Genomic DNA, 15,535 nt, shown 5'->3' with positions numbered 1-15,535 from the left:
GAACTTCATTGCTTCTTGAAAAGCTTAATACACGAAGCAAAACTTCATTTGGAAACTCCGCACCCACCCCACCGAACCTTGAGCAAAGCGCCTTTCCGAAACTCAATACGCCAGTCTGCACCCACTGTCGTCGCTGAATGATTAATCGCTATTTAAAGAGTTTTAATGGCCCTGCCCATGAAGGAGGTCGGAGTTCATGGTGGCATCGTTGAGGCAGTCAGTCACCTGGCCAAGAATGGATCGGGTGAAAGTGAATCTTGCTCGGTGTGTGGGTACGCTATCTGGAACGGTCCCTCCTGAGATGTTTATAAAGAGGGCTCCGGGCCTGGCCTCTCAGTACGGTGAAAGCCAAGGTTCCTGCTCCTGTGGGAATCTCAAAATCCTCCAGTGCAGAAGGCGACCATTCGGCCCATTGGGTCTGCGCTGATCACAATCCCACCCAGGCCCTATCCCCATACATTTACCCTAGCTAGTCCCTCGACACCAAGGGGCAATTTAGCATGGCCAATCCACCTAACCCGCACATCTTTAGACTGTGGGAGGAAACCAGTGCAGCCGGAGGAAAGCCACGCGGGGAGAATGTGCAGAGTCCAGACAGAAAGTGACCTAAGCGGGGAATTGAACCCGGGTCCCTGGCACTGTGAGGCAGCAGTGCTAACCACTGTGTCACCGTGCAGTCCCAAACAGGAAACCCTGTTGCCAATTACATCTACAAGGACATATCCAGTAAGCTGGGGACACAAGAACAGAAAATAAATCATAAGGAGGTCATTCTTACCAAGCCAGCTCTTTGAAAGATCAATCTAAGCCATCCCACTCACCCAACTCCTTTCCCCCATTGCTTTGTAAATGATTTCATCATCAGGCAGGCATTCATCCAATTCTCTTCACAAAAACATTACTGAATCTGCTTCCACCGCCCTTTCAGGCAGCGCCTTCCAGATCACAACTCGCTGCGTTTAAATACAAATTCTCCTCTTCCCCCTTCTGGTTCTTTACCCGATTTTCTTTAATCTGTCTCCTCTCTGGTTACCCACCCTCCTGTCACTGGAAACACATTCTCCTCATTCACTCCATCCAAAACCCCTCCCCTCGTAATTTTGAATGCCTCGATTCAATCACCCCCTTAACCTTCTCTGCTCCGAGGACAATGCTCCCAGCTTCTCCCAGCCCCTCCGCATACTCAAGGACCCTTATTCTGAAACACCTGCTCCATACCCTGTACAATATCCTGCTGAAACTATTCTTCTCTCCATTTGGTGTTGAACTAAGAGAAAAGACAGACTTGCATTTATATAGCACCTTACATCACCATAGTCAATGATGTGTTTTTGAAGTTTAGTCAAAGTTGCAATGTCAGAACACAGCAGCCCACGATGAAGCTTAACCTCCCATCCATTGACTCTGTCTACACTTCCCGCTGCCTCGGAAAAGCAGCCAGCATAATCAAAGACCCCACGCACCCCAGATATTCTTTCTTCCACCTTCTTCCATCGGGAAAAAGATACAAAATTCTGAGGTCACGTACCAACCGACTCAAGAACAGCTTCTTCCCTGCCGCTGTCAGACTTTTGAATGGACCGACCTTATATTAAGTTGATCTTTCTCTACACCCTAGCTATGACTGTAACTCTCCATTCTGCACCCTCTCCTTTCTTTCTCCCCTGTGTACTCTATAAATAGAAACAGAAGATGCTGGAAAATCTCAGCGGGTTTGACAGCACCTGTGGAGAGAGAATAGAGCCTGGATGACCCTTCGTCGAAACATTGGCTCTATTCTCTCTCCACAGGTGCTGTTAGACCCGGTGGGATTTTCCAGCATCCACAGCATTTTGCTTTTACTCTATGAACAGTTTGCTTTGTCTATACACGGCACAAGAAACAATAACTTTTCACTCTATTCCACGTGACAATAAATCAAATCTTCTGCCTCTCCCTTCTTCTCTCTCTCGATTCTCCTCTCTCTCTCTCTCTAGTCTCCTCTCTCTCTCTCTCTATAGGTCTCCTCTCTCTCTCTCTCTCTATAGTCTCCTCTCTCTCTCTCTCTCTATAGTCTCCTCTCTCTCTCTCTCTCTATAGTCTCCTCTCTCTCTCTCTCTCTATAGTCTCCTCTCTCTCTCTCTCTCTATAGTCTCCTCTCTCTCTCTCTCTCTATAGTCTCCTCTCTCTCTCTCTCTCTATAGTCTCCTCTCTCTCTCTCTCTCTATAGTCTCCTCTCTCTCTCTCTCTCTATAGTCTCCTCTCTCTCTCTCTCTCTATAGTCTCCTCTCTCTCTCTCTCTCTATAGTCTCCTCTCTCTCTCTCTCTCTATAGTCTCCTCTCTCTCTCTCTCTCTATAGTCTCCTCTCTCTCTCTCTCTCTATAGTCTCCTCTCTCTCTCTCTCTCTATAGTCTCCTCTCTCTCTCTCTCTCTATAGTCTCCTCTCTCTCTCTCTCTCTATAGTCTCCTCTCTCTCTCTCTCTCTATAGTCTCCTCTCTCTCTCTCTCTCTATAGTCTCCTCTCTCTCTCTCTCTCTATAGTCTCCTCTCTCTCTCTCTCTCTATAGTCTCCTCTCTCTCTCTCTCTCTATAGTCTCCTCTCTCTCTCTCTCTCTATAGTCTCCTCTCTCTCTCTCTCTCTATATAGTCTCCTCTCTCTCTCTCTCTCTATATAGTCTCCTCTCTCTCTCTCTCTCTATATAGTCTCCTCTCTCTCTCTCTCTCTATATAGTCTCCTCTCTCTCTCTCTCTCTATAGTCTCCTCTCTCTCTCTATAGTCTCCTCTCTCTCTCTATAGTCTCCTCTCTCTCTCTATAGTCTCCTCTCTCTCTCTATAGTCTCCTCTCTCTCTCTATAGTCTCCTCTCTCTCTCTATAGTCTCCTCTCTCTCTCTATAGTCTCCTCTCTCTCTCTATAGTCTCCTCTCTCTCTCTATAGTCTCCTCTCTCTCTCTATAGTCTCCTCTCTCTCTCTATAGTCTCCTCTCTCTCTCTATAGTCTCCTCTCTCTCTCTATAGTCTCCTCTCTCTCTCTATAGTCTCCTCTCTCTCTCTATAGTCTCCTCTCTCTCTCTATAGTCTCCTCTCTCTCTCTATAGTCTCCTCTCTCTCTCTATAGTCTCCTCTCTCTCTCTATAGTCTCCTCTCTCTCTCTATAGTCTCCTCTCTCTCTCTATAGTCTCCTCTCTCTCTATCTCTATAGTCTCCTCTCTCTATCTCTATAGTCTCCTCTCTCTCTCTATAGTCTCCTCTCTCTCTCTGACCCCAGAGGTTTTGTATAGTCCGTATAAAAATAGTACTGCTCTCAAGTGTCAGCCTTGAATTCTGTGCTCGAGAACTGAAGTGTGATTGAAACCCAGGACCTTGCAAGTCGGAGGCGAGAGCGTTACCCACAGATACGGCTGACACCAGCAAGAGGAATTTGCTTTCATCATTCAAAGCTTCGAAACAGAAGGGACAATCGAGCCATTATTAGGGCGTGGTCGATAGCTCGGGAATTTTATCTTTTCATATCTTTGCCGCTTGCTTTTCACCCTGAGTCAATAGAAACTCTGCACAAAAATCCCATCGTGTTCGAGCCCCCGAGGCAGTCTGGTAATGACTCCTGCCTATGGGAGGGAGGGGGAATTCTACTCAGCAGGAATGCTGGGAGAGGGTTGCACATTAAGATGCAAGATCTGTCTCACTCTGGGTGGTCGCCTACACAGTGAAACCTCACAGGTAGACGTCCAGAGTTGGTGACCCTGCAGGGAAAATTACGGCGTTCTATCCATTCCGTGCCACAGGAAAGAAATTGCTGCCTCACCACCAAAATAAAGGACTTAATTTGTCTGAATGATTCGAGTCGCCACCCTTACCAGCCTCAACCAAGCGTGGAGTCCAAAAGAACTGGGCAAGACGCATAGGAAGAGGCCATTCAGCCCTTCCTGGTCAACTAGATCATGGCTGATCAGCACCTCAGCCCCATAGCAACAGGAGGAAGCCATTCGGCCCCTCCAGCCTGTCCTGGTTATCAAGATCACCACTGATCAGCACCTCAGCCCCACAGGAACAGGAGGAGACCATTCGGCCCCTCCAGCCTGTCCTGGTTATCAAGATCACCACTGATCAGCACCTCAGCCCCATAGGAACAGGAGGAGACCATTCGGCCCCTCCAGCCTGTCCTGGTTAACAAGATCATAACTGATCAGCACCTCAGCCCCACAGGAACAGGAGGAGACCATTCGGCCCCTCCAGCCTGTCCTGGTTATCAAGATCACCACTGATCAGCACCTCAGCCCCACAGGAACAGGAGGAGGCCATTCGGGCCCTCCAACCTGTCCGGGTTAACAAGATCATGGCTGACCGGTATCTAAGCCCCACAGCAACAGGAGGAGGCCATTCAGCTCCTCCAGTCTGTCTCACCAATGAATTAAATTATGTTGATCAATGCCTGACCCTCATCTACCCATCTTGGTTGAATGTCCCTCAGTCTCCTTACCCAACATAAATCTGAAGCCATCGCAACTGTGAAAGTTTCAACTGACTCTTCTTCGAGCCTCAACAAATGGTTGGAAGGCAGCAGTGGGGGGGGTGGGGGGGGGGGGGGGGAGTGCAGTGGATATATAAAGAGTTCCAGATTCCCCCCCTTTGTGCGAGGAAGGGCTTCCCGACCTCACTCCTGAACAACCTGGCTCAAATTCTACCCCCTTGTTGTGGGACTCACCCCAAAAAATAATTCACCTCCATCAGGCCCACCACTTCCTTCAATAACATAAAACACCTCAATTAGATCAGCCCTTAGTCTTCGATATTCGAGAAAACACAAGCCTACACAAGGGGATGAAGTAGAAATGGTCGAAAGCTTCAAGTTTTTAGGTGTCCAGATCACCAACATGTCCTGGTCCCCCCATGCTGACACTATAGTTAAGAAAGTCCACCAACGCCTCTACTTTCTCAGAAGACTAAGGAAATTTGGCATGTCTGCTACAATTCTCACCAACGTTTACAGACGCATCATAGAAAGCATTCTTTCTGGTTGTATCACAGCTTGGTCTGGCTCCTGCTCTGCCCAAGACCGCAAGGAACTACAAAGGGGCATGAATGAAGCCCAGTCCATCACACAAACCAGCCTCCCATCCATTGACTCTGTCTACACTTCCCGCTGCCTCGGCAAAGCAGCAGCATAATCAAGGACCCCACTCACCCCGGACATTCTCTCTTCCACCTTCTTTCTTCGGGAAAAAGATACAAAAGTCTGAGGTCACATACCAACCGACTCAAGAACGGCTTCTTCCTTGCTGCCATCAGACATTTGAATGGACCTACCTCACATTAAGTTGATCTTTCTCCACACCCGAGCTATGACTGTATCACTACATTCTGCATCCTCTTGTTTCCTTCTCTATGAACGGTATGCTTTGTCTGGTACAGCGCGCAAGAAACAATACTTTTCACTGTATCCCAATACCTGTGACAATAATAAATCAAATCAAAGATTCCCACTTCAGTTTGTTGAGGAAGGGCTTCCGGACCTCACCCCTGGACAATCTGGCTCGAATTCTACCCCCTGGTTGTGGGACTCACCCAGCCAGAAGAAATAATCCACCTCCAGCAGGCCCACCACTTCCTTCAATAACATTAAGCACCTCAATTAGATCAGCCCTTAGTCTTTGGTACCTGAGGGAACACAAGCCTAGTCTGAGAGGCCTCAAATTAACCCTTTCAGCCCCAGGAGTTATTCTGCTGAAGTGTTTAAAGGATAGATGCATTTTTCCCTCTTTTATTTTATAAATATTCACACAAGGATTTACATTTAAACCTACGCCTCCACCTCCTTCAGTCCCTGTGCCCCAAGAGGACATCACCCACCATGGACTCTCATTGGATTGGTCTGTTGAGGCGCTCGGCACAAAGTACGGCAGCGGTTTGCCAGCGTGGCATACCAGGAAACTCTCCCACTCCTTACCACCTGGAGTCAGGCACGTCGGAGGGATTTGCAGACAGATAATCAACCTGTTTGGCCGCGTTATGCGCGCACCTTCCATGGTCGCCAACTGCTGCGGTGGGACTCGAACCCCAGCCCAGAGGAGGGGCTGTTACCCACTGCGGCACGAGGCCACCACTCAGCCCTGAAAGACATCTCGAGAACACCCCAGGGTCTCCAGCAACCCAGAGTCCTGAGGAATTTCTGATTGAGATAAAGGACTTCGCCACAGGCAATTGCGCAAAGTCAAACAGTTAGAGGAACCACATGTTTTCCATCACTGGCACAAATTTTGGCGATGGCTTTACAAGGTCAATGTCAACAATGACCAAAATCAGGTAGCAAGTGTCTATCCGCTGTCGTTGGCGAGAGGAAAGCAGCCAATGACGGCAACATGGGGGCGGAGCAGAGGTAGGTGGTCATGTGATGGACCCCGCAGGATGATGTCCAACCAGAGTTCGCTACACATTACCCCTTCGTGCAGAGGGCATGAACAAACTAAGAGGGAGAGAGCAGCCCCAGTGACAAAGATGATCAACATGCTGAGCTGGTACAAACAACTTGCTCTCCTCGAGTCTCTTTTACATGCTTGGAACTTTCAAAAGTTAATTACGCCCAGTGAAGTACTTTAGGAAGTATACTCACTGTTATAATTATAGGAATTGCCTATTTGCACAGAGCAAACTTCCACATACACGAGCAAGCAGATAAGACTTAGCATCACTAAATATAGGTTCAGCTTTGAAACAGTAACCGAGGGATCATTTACTTCATTTCAGGGAGCAGACACTGCCTCGGTTTAATCAATCTTCCAAAACACAGCAGGGTACCCTACCCCTCTTTGACAGTGCGGCAGCCCCTCAGCACCAACCCTCCGACAGTGCGGCAGCCCCTCAGCACCAACCCTCCGACAGTGCGGCACCCCCTCAGCATTGACCCTCCAACAGTGCGGGAGCCCCTCAGCACTGACCCTCCGACAGTGCAGTACCCCCTCAGCACCAACCCTCTGACAATACAGCGCTCCCTCAGTACTGACCCCATGCCAGTGGAGCACTGGAACTGGGAGAGTCAGCCTAATGTACAGGGCTCAAGTCTCTGGAATAGAACTCAAACGCACTGGCTCTGACATAACCCCAAATAGCAATGTTTGAGGTACAAGTAACCTAATGGACTGACCATTAACAATCAGTCTTTGTGCCCAGTTTCATTTGCAACAGATCTTGCAGTTGTATTGATCACACTTAAGTGGATAACTCGTAACATTGTCAAATCGCTGGGGGAGGGGAGAGATGAGAGAGAGAAATAGCTTCTCAAACAAGATATTAAAATATTGCAGAACTGTCCATAGGTCCTGATTAGTTCACACCCCACAACAGACAAAATTAAAAAACTAGCCAAAAGGGCTTTTGTCCTGAATATGCTTACTGTTTCCAGTGATAGGAGGCTCGGTAACCAGAGGGGACACAGATTGAAGAGAATCGGGAAAAGAACCAGAGGGGGGGGAGATGAGGAGAATTTTATTTTTGACACCCAGCGAGTTGTTGTGATCTGGAAGGCGCTGCCTGAAAGGGCGGTGGAAGCAGATTCAACAGGAACTTTCATAGAAGGGACAATTGGAGAAATACTGGAAGGAGGAAAATTTACAGGGATGTGGGGGAAAAGGGGTGGGATGAGAACGAATTGGAGAGGTCTCTCAAAGAGCTGGCATAAGGTGCGATGGGCTGAATGGACTTTGTGTGCTGCAGGATTCTATGATTTAATACATGTATCAAGTACTTGACCCTCACCCGAGAGGCAGTGAAGCAAAACAGTCAGATCACATCATTTCAACACAGCTCACTGGTTTTAAATCACCAGCCAGTCTGTTCCAATACATGTAACTGATGTGTCAGATTGAGTTACACAATCAGGTTCCAGACACAGGAACGGAGAGCAAGCAGTTTGGAAGGCAAATGTTGCGTTGGCCTTCACTGCGGAAGGACTTGAGTATAGGAGCAAGGATGTCTTACTGCAGCTGTACAGAGACTTTGGCGAGCCCGCACCGGGGGTATTGTGCGCAGTTTTGGTCTCCTTATCTAAGAAAGGATATACTTGCCATAGTTGGAGTGTAGCGAAGGTTCACCAGTCTGATTCCTCGGATGATAGGATTGTCATCTGAGACTGGGTCAACATTCACTGGAGTGCGGGGCTGCCCTAGTGCTGACCCTCCGACAGTGCGGCACTCCCTCAGTACTGACCCTCTGACAGTGCAGCACTCCCTCAGCACTGACCCTCTGACAGTGCAGCACTCCTTCAGTACTGACCCTCTGACAGTGCAGCACTCCCTCAGCACTGATCCTCTGACAGTGCGGCACTCCCTCAGTACTGACCCTCTGACAGTGCGGCACTCCCTCAGTACTGACACTCTGACAGTGCGGCACTCCCTCAGTACTGACCCTCTGACAGTGCGGCACTCCCTCAGCACTGATCCTCTGACAGTGCGGCACTCCCTCAGTGCGGCACTCCCTCAGCACTGACCCTCCGACAGTGCGGCACTCCCTCAGCACTGACCCTCCGACAGTGCAGCACTCCCTCAGCACTGATCCTCTGACAGTGCGGCACTCCCTCAGCACTGACCCTCCGACAGTGCGGCACTCCCTCAGTACTGACTCTCCGACAGTGCGGCACTCCCTCAGCACTGACCCTCCGACAGTGCGGCGCTCCCTCAGGACAGCAGTGACAACATTTACTGATAAAGTCAAGGCGAATCCAGAGATGTTTTATCAACATATTAAGAGTAGGAGACGCAATGGGCCAAATGGCCTCTTTCTGGACTCTAGGGAATCTATGATGCTATGAAAAGATGTTCACTCTGCAGATGTTCTAAGTAAGGCGGAGCGTAAAGTATTGGATTTGATAAACATAGGGAGAGAGGAAGTATTAATGAGATTAGCATCCTTGAAAATGGAGAAGTCACAGGGGCCGGATGAAATACACTCCAGACTGTTAAAGCGAGCCCGGCAGGTAATCGCGGAGGGTCTGACCATCATTTTCCAATCCTCACTGCATACAGGTGCATTCCCAAAGGATTGGAGGTTGGCTGGCATTGTCCATTTGTTTAAAAAGGGAGCGAGGGATAGACTGAACAGTCCAGTTAGTCTAACCTGCGTAGTGGGCAAATTATTGGAAACGATTCTGAGGGACAGAATAAACCATCGCGTAGAAAAGTCTCAGATTAATCAAGGACAGACAATGTGGATTTGTTCAGGGAAGGTCATGCCTGACTAATCTAATTGACCTGTTGAGGAAGTAAGGAGGAGGACTGATGATGGTAGAGTGGTTGATGTGATCTATACGGATTTTAACATAGCTTTGGGTTCCATATGGCAAAAACTTTAGAAGACCATGGGATCCAGTCGAATATCACAAGGTGGATCCAATATTGGCTCAGTGACAGGAACAATGGGTAATTGTTGATGAGTGCTTGTGTGACTGGAAGGATGTTTCCAGTTGGATTTTGCAGGGTTCAGTATTGGATCCCCTGCTTTTGTGGTACATATTAATGGTTTTGATAGAAATAGAATCATAGAATCCTTACAGTGCAGAAGGAGGCCATTCAGCCCATTGAGTCTGCACCAACAACAATCCCACCCAGGCCCTATCCCTGTAACTCCACATGTTTACCCTGCTAATCTCCCTGACACTAAGGGGCAATTTAGCATGGCCAATCAACCTAACCCACATATCTGTGGGAGGAAACCAGAGCATCTGGAGGAAACCCACGCAGGCAAAGGGAGAACTTTAGTTACCCGAGGCCGGAATTGAACCCAGGTCACTGGCGCTTTGAGGCAGCAATGCTAACCACTGTGCCACATAAACCATAGAAATCCTACAGTGCAGAAGGAAGCCATTTGGCCCATCAAGTCTGTACTGACAACCATCCCACCTAGGCCCTATCCCCGGTGTAACCCCACATATTTACCCAGTTAATGCCTCTAACCTACGCATCCCGGGACACCAAGGGACAATTTAGCATGGCCAATACACCTAACCTACACATCTTTGGACTGTGGGAGGAAACCGGAGCACCCGCAGGAAACCCACACAGACATAGGGAGAACGCGCAAATTCCACACAGACAGTGACCCAAGCCAGGAATCGAACCGAGGTCCCGGGAGCTGTAAGACAGCAGTGCTAACCACTGTGCTACCGTGCTGCCCTGTAGAGGGAATATCAAGAAGATTGCAAACAACAGAGAAGTTGGCCACGTGGTGGATAGGAAGGAGGATCACTATAGTCTAAAGACGTGCAGGTTGGCTGGATCGGCCATGCTAAATTACCCGTTAGTGTCAGGAGGACTAGCTAAGATAAATACATAGGGTTATGGGGATAGGGCTGGGTGGGATTGTGGTCAGTGCAGACTCGATGGGCCAAATGGCCTCCTTCTGCACTGCATGATTCTGTGATTGCAGGAAGACATCCATGGATTGGTCAGGTAGGCAGAAAAGCAGCAACTGGAATTCATTCCAGAGAAGTGTGAGGTAATGCATTTGGAGAGGTCACACAATGCAAGAGATTACACAATAAACAGGATGATACTGAGAGGTGTGGAGGAAGTGAGGGACTTAGGGAGTGGAGGACCACAGGTGCCGGAACGTAGCAGGACAGGTCGATGTGGTGGTTGGGGAACATGGAATCCTTTCATTAATTTGCAGAATACAAGAGCAGGAAGGTTATGCTGGAAATCTATAAAATGTTAGTTAGGTCACAACTTGAGCGCTGTATGCAGTTCTGGTCACCTCGTTACAGAAAGAGTATGATTGCATTGGAGAGAGTGCAGAACAGATTTACAAGGAAGTTGCCACGCAGGACTGGGAAACTACAGCTCTGAGGCAAGGATCAGATCAGCTGGGGTTGTTCTCCTTGGAGCAGACGAGGCTGAGGGGAGGTTTGATTGAAGTAATATTTTCAAGCATGGAATTGTGGGGGGGGTCGGAACTCACTGCCAAAAGTAGTAGCTGAGGCAAAAACCCTCAACTTATTTTAAACTGGATTTGCTCCTCCAGTCTAGTGACCTATTGGCCTACAGACCAACTGTTGGAATGTGGGGTTCGGCTGGGTGACTCATTTTCCAGCCGGAGCAGACACGATGTGTGACCTCGTTCTGGATTATAAACTTTCTACGATTCGACAAATGTAAAACATCTTGGGACGCACCAAGTTTGAGAGAGGCATGCGTAGGTTAGAGGCATTAACTGGGTAAATATGTGGGGTTACACCGGGGATAGGGCCTAGGTGGGATGGTTGTCAGTGCAGTTTTGTTACAGCAAAAGTACAGTAAATGGCTTCAAGTTTATTTATTAGCATCATAAGTAGGCTTATATTAACACTGCAATGAAGTTACTGTGAAAATCCCTTGGTTGCCACACTCTGGCACACAGAGGGGGAATTTAGCACGGCCAATGGACCTAACCAGCACGTCTTTCAGACTGTGGGGGGAAACCGGAGCACCCGGAGGAAACCCACGCAGACACGGGGAGAACGTGCAAACTCCACACAGACAGTGACCCAAGCCGGGAATCGAACCCAGGTCCTTGGTGCTGTGAGGCAGCAGTGTTCACCACTGTGCCGCCGTGCCAAGATAAAAAGAAAGCGAACAAAACAAAGGGGCTAACAGTGGGAACCCCTTCGGTCACTCAAATTCCCCTCAGTTGCTGTCCGACCGGCCACCGTGCCGCCCTTGTGGGGTTGCTGCGTTACAGCTTGTGGGATCTTGCTGTGCACAAATGGGCGACCCCAGTTACAAAATGGCTGCACAACTAAAGGCATGCCGATGGCTGTAAAGGGGAGTTGGGACATTCGGAGACATGGAACGGTTTTGCAGAAATGCAAGTTCACTCAGCGTGAAGGAGATGCATCAATACAAAGTAGAACATTGAGGAGGAAAGGATTGAAAGAAATGTCCCCTCACGTCAGTACAAATCTGTTCATCATAACAAAGAAATCCAATCAGCAACACTTGACAGCTGTCAAGGAAAAGAACATTTCACCCATCAATCAAATGCGTAGACTTGGATTTTTGTGCTGACCATAAACGAGACTAAGATCGTCCAGTAATACAGGGGAATGGAACAGCAACATGCAGAGCTCACATACACACAGTTAACCGCGTAGATCCAGAGACAGCAAAGATATACCTAACTCTGTCACAGAGTATACAATGGAGCTAGCACTAAAATAACTTGCACACAACAAACTATTTCATTTCGGGGCTTGGACACGAGCATTCAGGAGCTTTTGATGGGCGAGATAACCCTCAGGACTTGCACGGGGGAAATCACTGATTGACCTCCCTGTAGGACCCATTGAATACGAGCTCCCTGAGGATTGACAATTAACTCACCAGGTGGAGCCCATATACCGAGCCCTGTATAAAGCAGGCCCCTGAGCGGGTCCGTTGTTGTATTGTCCCGGTTGGGACCTGTTGTGTTCACCACAGGCTTATGGTTTTGCTTTACTTTACTTTATTTTGTGCAATGAAGCACCATTCCTTTACAGCTGTCTCCTGGAGTTATTATAGATGGTGTGGTCATTGATACCATACAACTGCTTTGACCTTAGTTTTTATTTTACAAATGTGGAGACTCAGTCCTTCACGAGTTAAATCTCTATAAAAAAGTTCAAAATATTGTCTTTTCTCACTTCCCGAACCCGTTCCGCCCTTTCCTGATCTTTATTCCACCTTCCCCGTGCAACTTCAAATCTAAATTATTCAGGGTTCTTCAATTAAGAGTTACACTCTTCCTTGTTATGCGCACGGAAGTCTCTGCGCTCAATCAGCTGACCCCAATCAGTGAGTGGCCACTCCAAATCTGCGGAAACTTCCGATTTCCACTCCCCACCCCACCTGCCCTCTGAGTTACAAATAAACAAGTCCCACCCAGTAATGATCTCAGTTCACCTAAGATTTGCACAGGAAATAAATCGCTTGCTTCGGATAATGTATCACCGCCATGAGGGATAAACAGGAAATCTGACATCCCCGCTACGACCCTCACCAATTTTTACAGATGCACCATAGAAAGTAGCCTCATTGGATGTATCACTGCTTGATATGGCTCGTGCTCTGATCAATACTGCAAGAAAATTCAGGGGATCGTGAATGTAGCCCAGTCCATCACTCAAACCAGCCTCCCATCCATTGACTCCGTCTACACTTCCCGCTGCCTCGGCAAAGCAGTCAGTATAATCAAGGACCCCCACGCGCCCCGGACATTCTCTCTTCCACCTTCTTCCATCGGGAAAAAGGTACAAAAGCCTGAGGTCACGTACCAACCGACTCAAGAACAGCTTCTTCCCTGCTGCCATCAGACTTTTGAATGGACCCATCATATATTAAGCTGATCTTTCTCTACGCCCTAGCTATGTCTGTAGCACTACATTCTGCACTCTCTCCTTTCCTTCTCCCCTATGTACTCTATGAATGGTATGCTTTGTCTGTACTGTCATGTGATAGTAACAAATCAAAGGAACATTATATTTTGGACAAACCAGTTAGAGTTAGCAGCAAAGATCAGAGGAAGGAACTCATCAAGGCCTTTGCCTGATATTTGTGGCTTGTGTTCAGTGAAGTGAATGAGGCAGTTGCCAAGAAAAATTAATTCAATCCTGTTAATTTAGGACCAAGTTGATTTTACTTCCCATCTGTACCGTGAAAAATGATCAAGGGCAATTCAACTACAGGGGGCGATGTGGTGGGGGGGTGGGGGGGTAATTCCTTTAGAGCATCACCAATTTATACCTCTCTATAAATAAACCTTTCGCTATAATCGACGGTTAGAATCTCTGGATATCCAACAGTGCTAAGAACTGGCTAAAATTACATCCCATGCCCAGAGTACCTGAAATAGCACTCACCCATTCCCAGAGCCCCAACTCCCCCCGCCAAATATCCAGTTCCCCTACCAGTCCTCATCCTCTGCCTGCCTCCACCGCCACCCCTCCGCCCACCTGTCTGTCTCCCTCTCCCCACCTGCCCCATCTACCTCCCGCCTCCCTCTCTCTGCCCGCCCGTTCCCCCCCCCCCCCCCCCGCTGCCCACTCCCCCATCACTTTCCCCTTTCCCCCTGCCCAGCCCTCGCATCTCCCCTCTCGCCCCAACGTCTCTTTCTCTGCTCCTGTCACTGTGTCTCTCTCTCTCTCGCTCCCCATGCCACCGCCCGTCTCTCTTACCCTGCCCCATCTCTCATGCCTCATTCCCTCGACCCAGCCTGCCATCCTTCCCCTGGTCTCTCTCCCACTGCCCCCAGTCTCTCTCTCTATCCAACCTCCTTACCACACAGCACTCCTCCACTCCCATCCTCTGGTCTCCCTCCTGCATTTTCACTCGCTTACTCATTGCTACTTAATCCCACTGCCATCCCCAATACCCCATCCACACATTGCTGTAACAATAAAAGGTGCGACAACCCTAGTTAACCTTGAAACTGAATCAGAATCTCATCTGCCCCGACTAAATGGATTTGTCAAAGCAGGAGTGATCCTTCTCGATGGGCGGTTTACAGCGATGGTACTATTGACAGCTGTGTCAAATCAAGCAAGGTTTGGTCATGCTATAGCCACGAGGTCAAGTAAGTTTCAGCCAACTGAAAAGACAAGCCAAACAAATCCCAGCGGCACACAACAGATGAAGCATTTGCAAGTAGAGTTATGAACACAGTCACAGCTCCCCTTAAATGCAGGAGAACCACAAGAAACTACAAAGGGTTGTGAACGAAGCCCAGTCCATCACACAAACCAGCCTCCCATCCATTGACTCCATCTACACTTCCTGCTGCCTTGGCAAAGCAGCCAGCCTAATCAAGGACCCTACACACCCCGGACATTCTGTCTTCGGGAAAAAGTTACAAAAGTCTGAGATCATGTACCAACTGACTCAAGAACAGCTTCTTCCCTGTTGCCGTCAGACTTCTGAATGGACCTACCTCGCATTATGATCTTTCTCAACACCCTAGCTATGACTGTAACATTACATTCTGTACTCTCTCCTTTCCTTCTCCCCTATGTACTCTATGGCAAGAAATACTTTTCACTGTACCCCAATACATGTGAAAAATAAATCAGATCACACTTAGACAGTTGGCAGCTCTCTCAAGCCGAACAGGTTAAGAATTATCGAGTGTCTACACTGCAGGAAGCCATTTCACGCATCAAGCCTGCACCAAGAGCAATTCCACCCAGGCCCTATTCCGTAATCCACATATTTTCCCTGCTAATCTCCCTGACACGAAGGGGAAATTTAGCATGGCCAGTCCACCTAACCAGCACATCTTTCAGACTGAGGGAGGAAACCCACGCAGACGCGGGGAGAATGTGCAAACTCCACACAGACTGGCAGTGACCCGAGGCCGGGGATTGAACCCAGGTCCCTGCTGCTGAGACACAGCAGTGCTAACCACTGGGTTATAAATGTTCCCGGCAGCTTGGGTAGAACCGAATCCTGTCAAACCACAGGTTTCAGATCTGCAGCGCACAGACAAGGCCTGAGAATATTAAACCCCTGGGACTGGGCTGAAACCCTCTCAGAAGCGAATTCAGGAAACGTTCAAACAG

At 48.6% G+C, this 15,535-nt stretch overlaps 1 protein-coding gene across 1 annotated transcript in view; it reads right to left on the bottom strand.

The window, feature by feature from the left end:
- Positions 1–15,535, bottom strand: part of LOC144508729 (uncharacterized) — a 45,945-nt gene that overhangs the window by 18,827 nt on the left and 11,583 nt on the right. Inside the window, exon 2 of the mRNA XM_078237037.1 lies at positions 5,927–6,089. Within this exon, the coding sequence (XP_078093163.1) occupies positions 5,927–6,089 (163 nt within the window). The remainder of the gene's footprint in view (positions 1–5,926; positions 6,090–15,535) is intronic.

Source organism: Mustelus asterias, chromosome 20 (assembly GCF_964213995.1).
Source record: "Mustelus asterias chromosome 20, sMusAst1.hap1.1, whole genome shotgun sequence".
Lineage (NCBI taxonomy): Eukaryota > Metazoa > Chordata > Chondrichthyes > Carcharhiniformes > Triakidae > Mustelus > Mustelus asterias.
The sequence above is the reverse complement of the archived record's forward strand: the minus strand, read 5'-3'. Positions and strand labels throughout refer to the sequence as shown.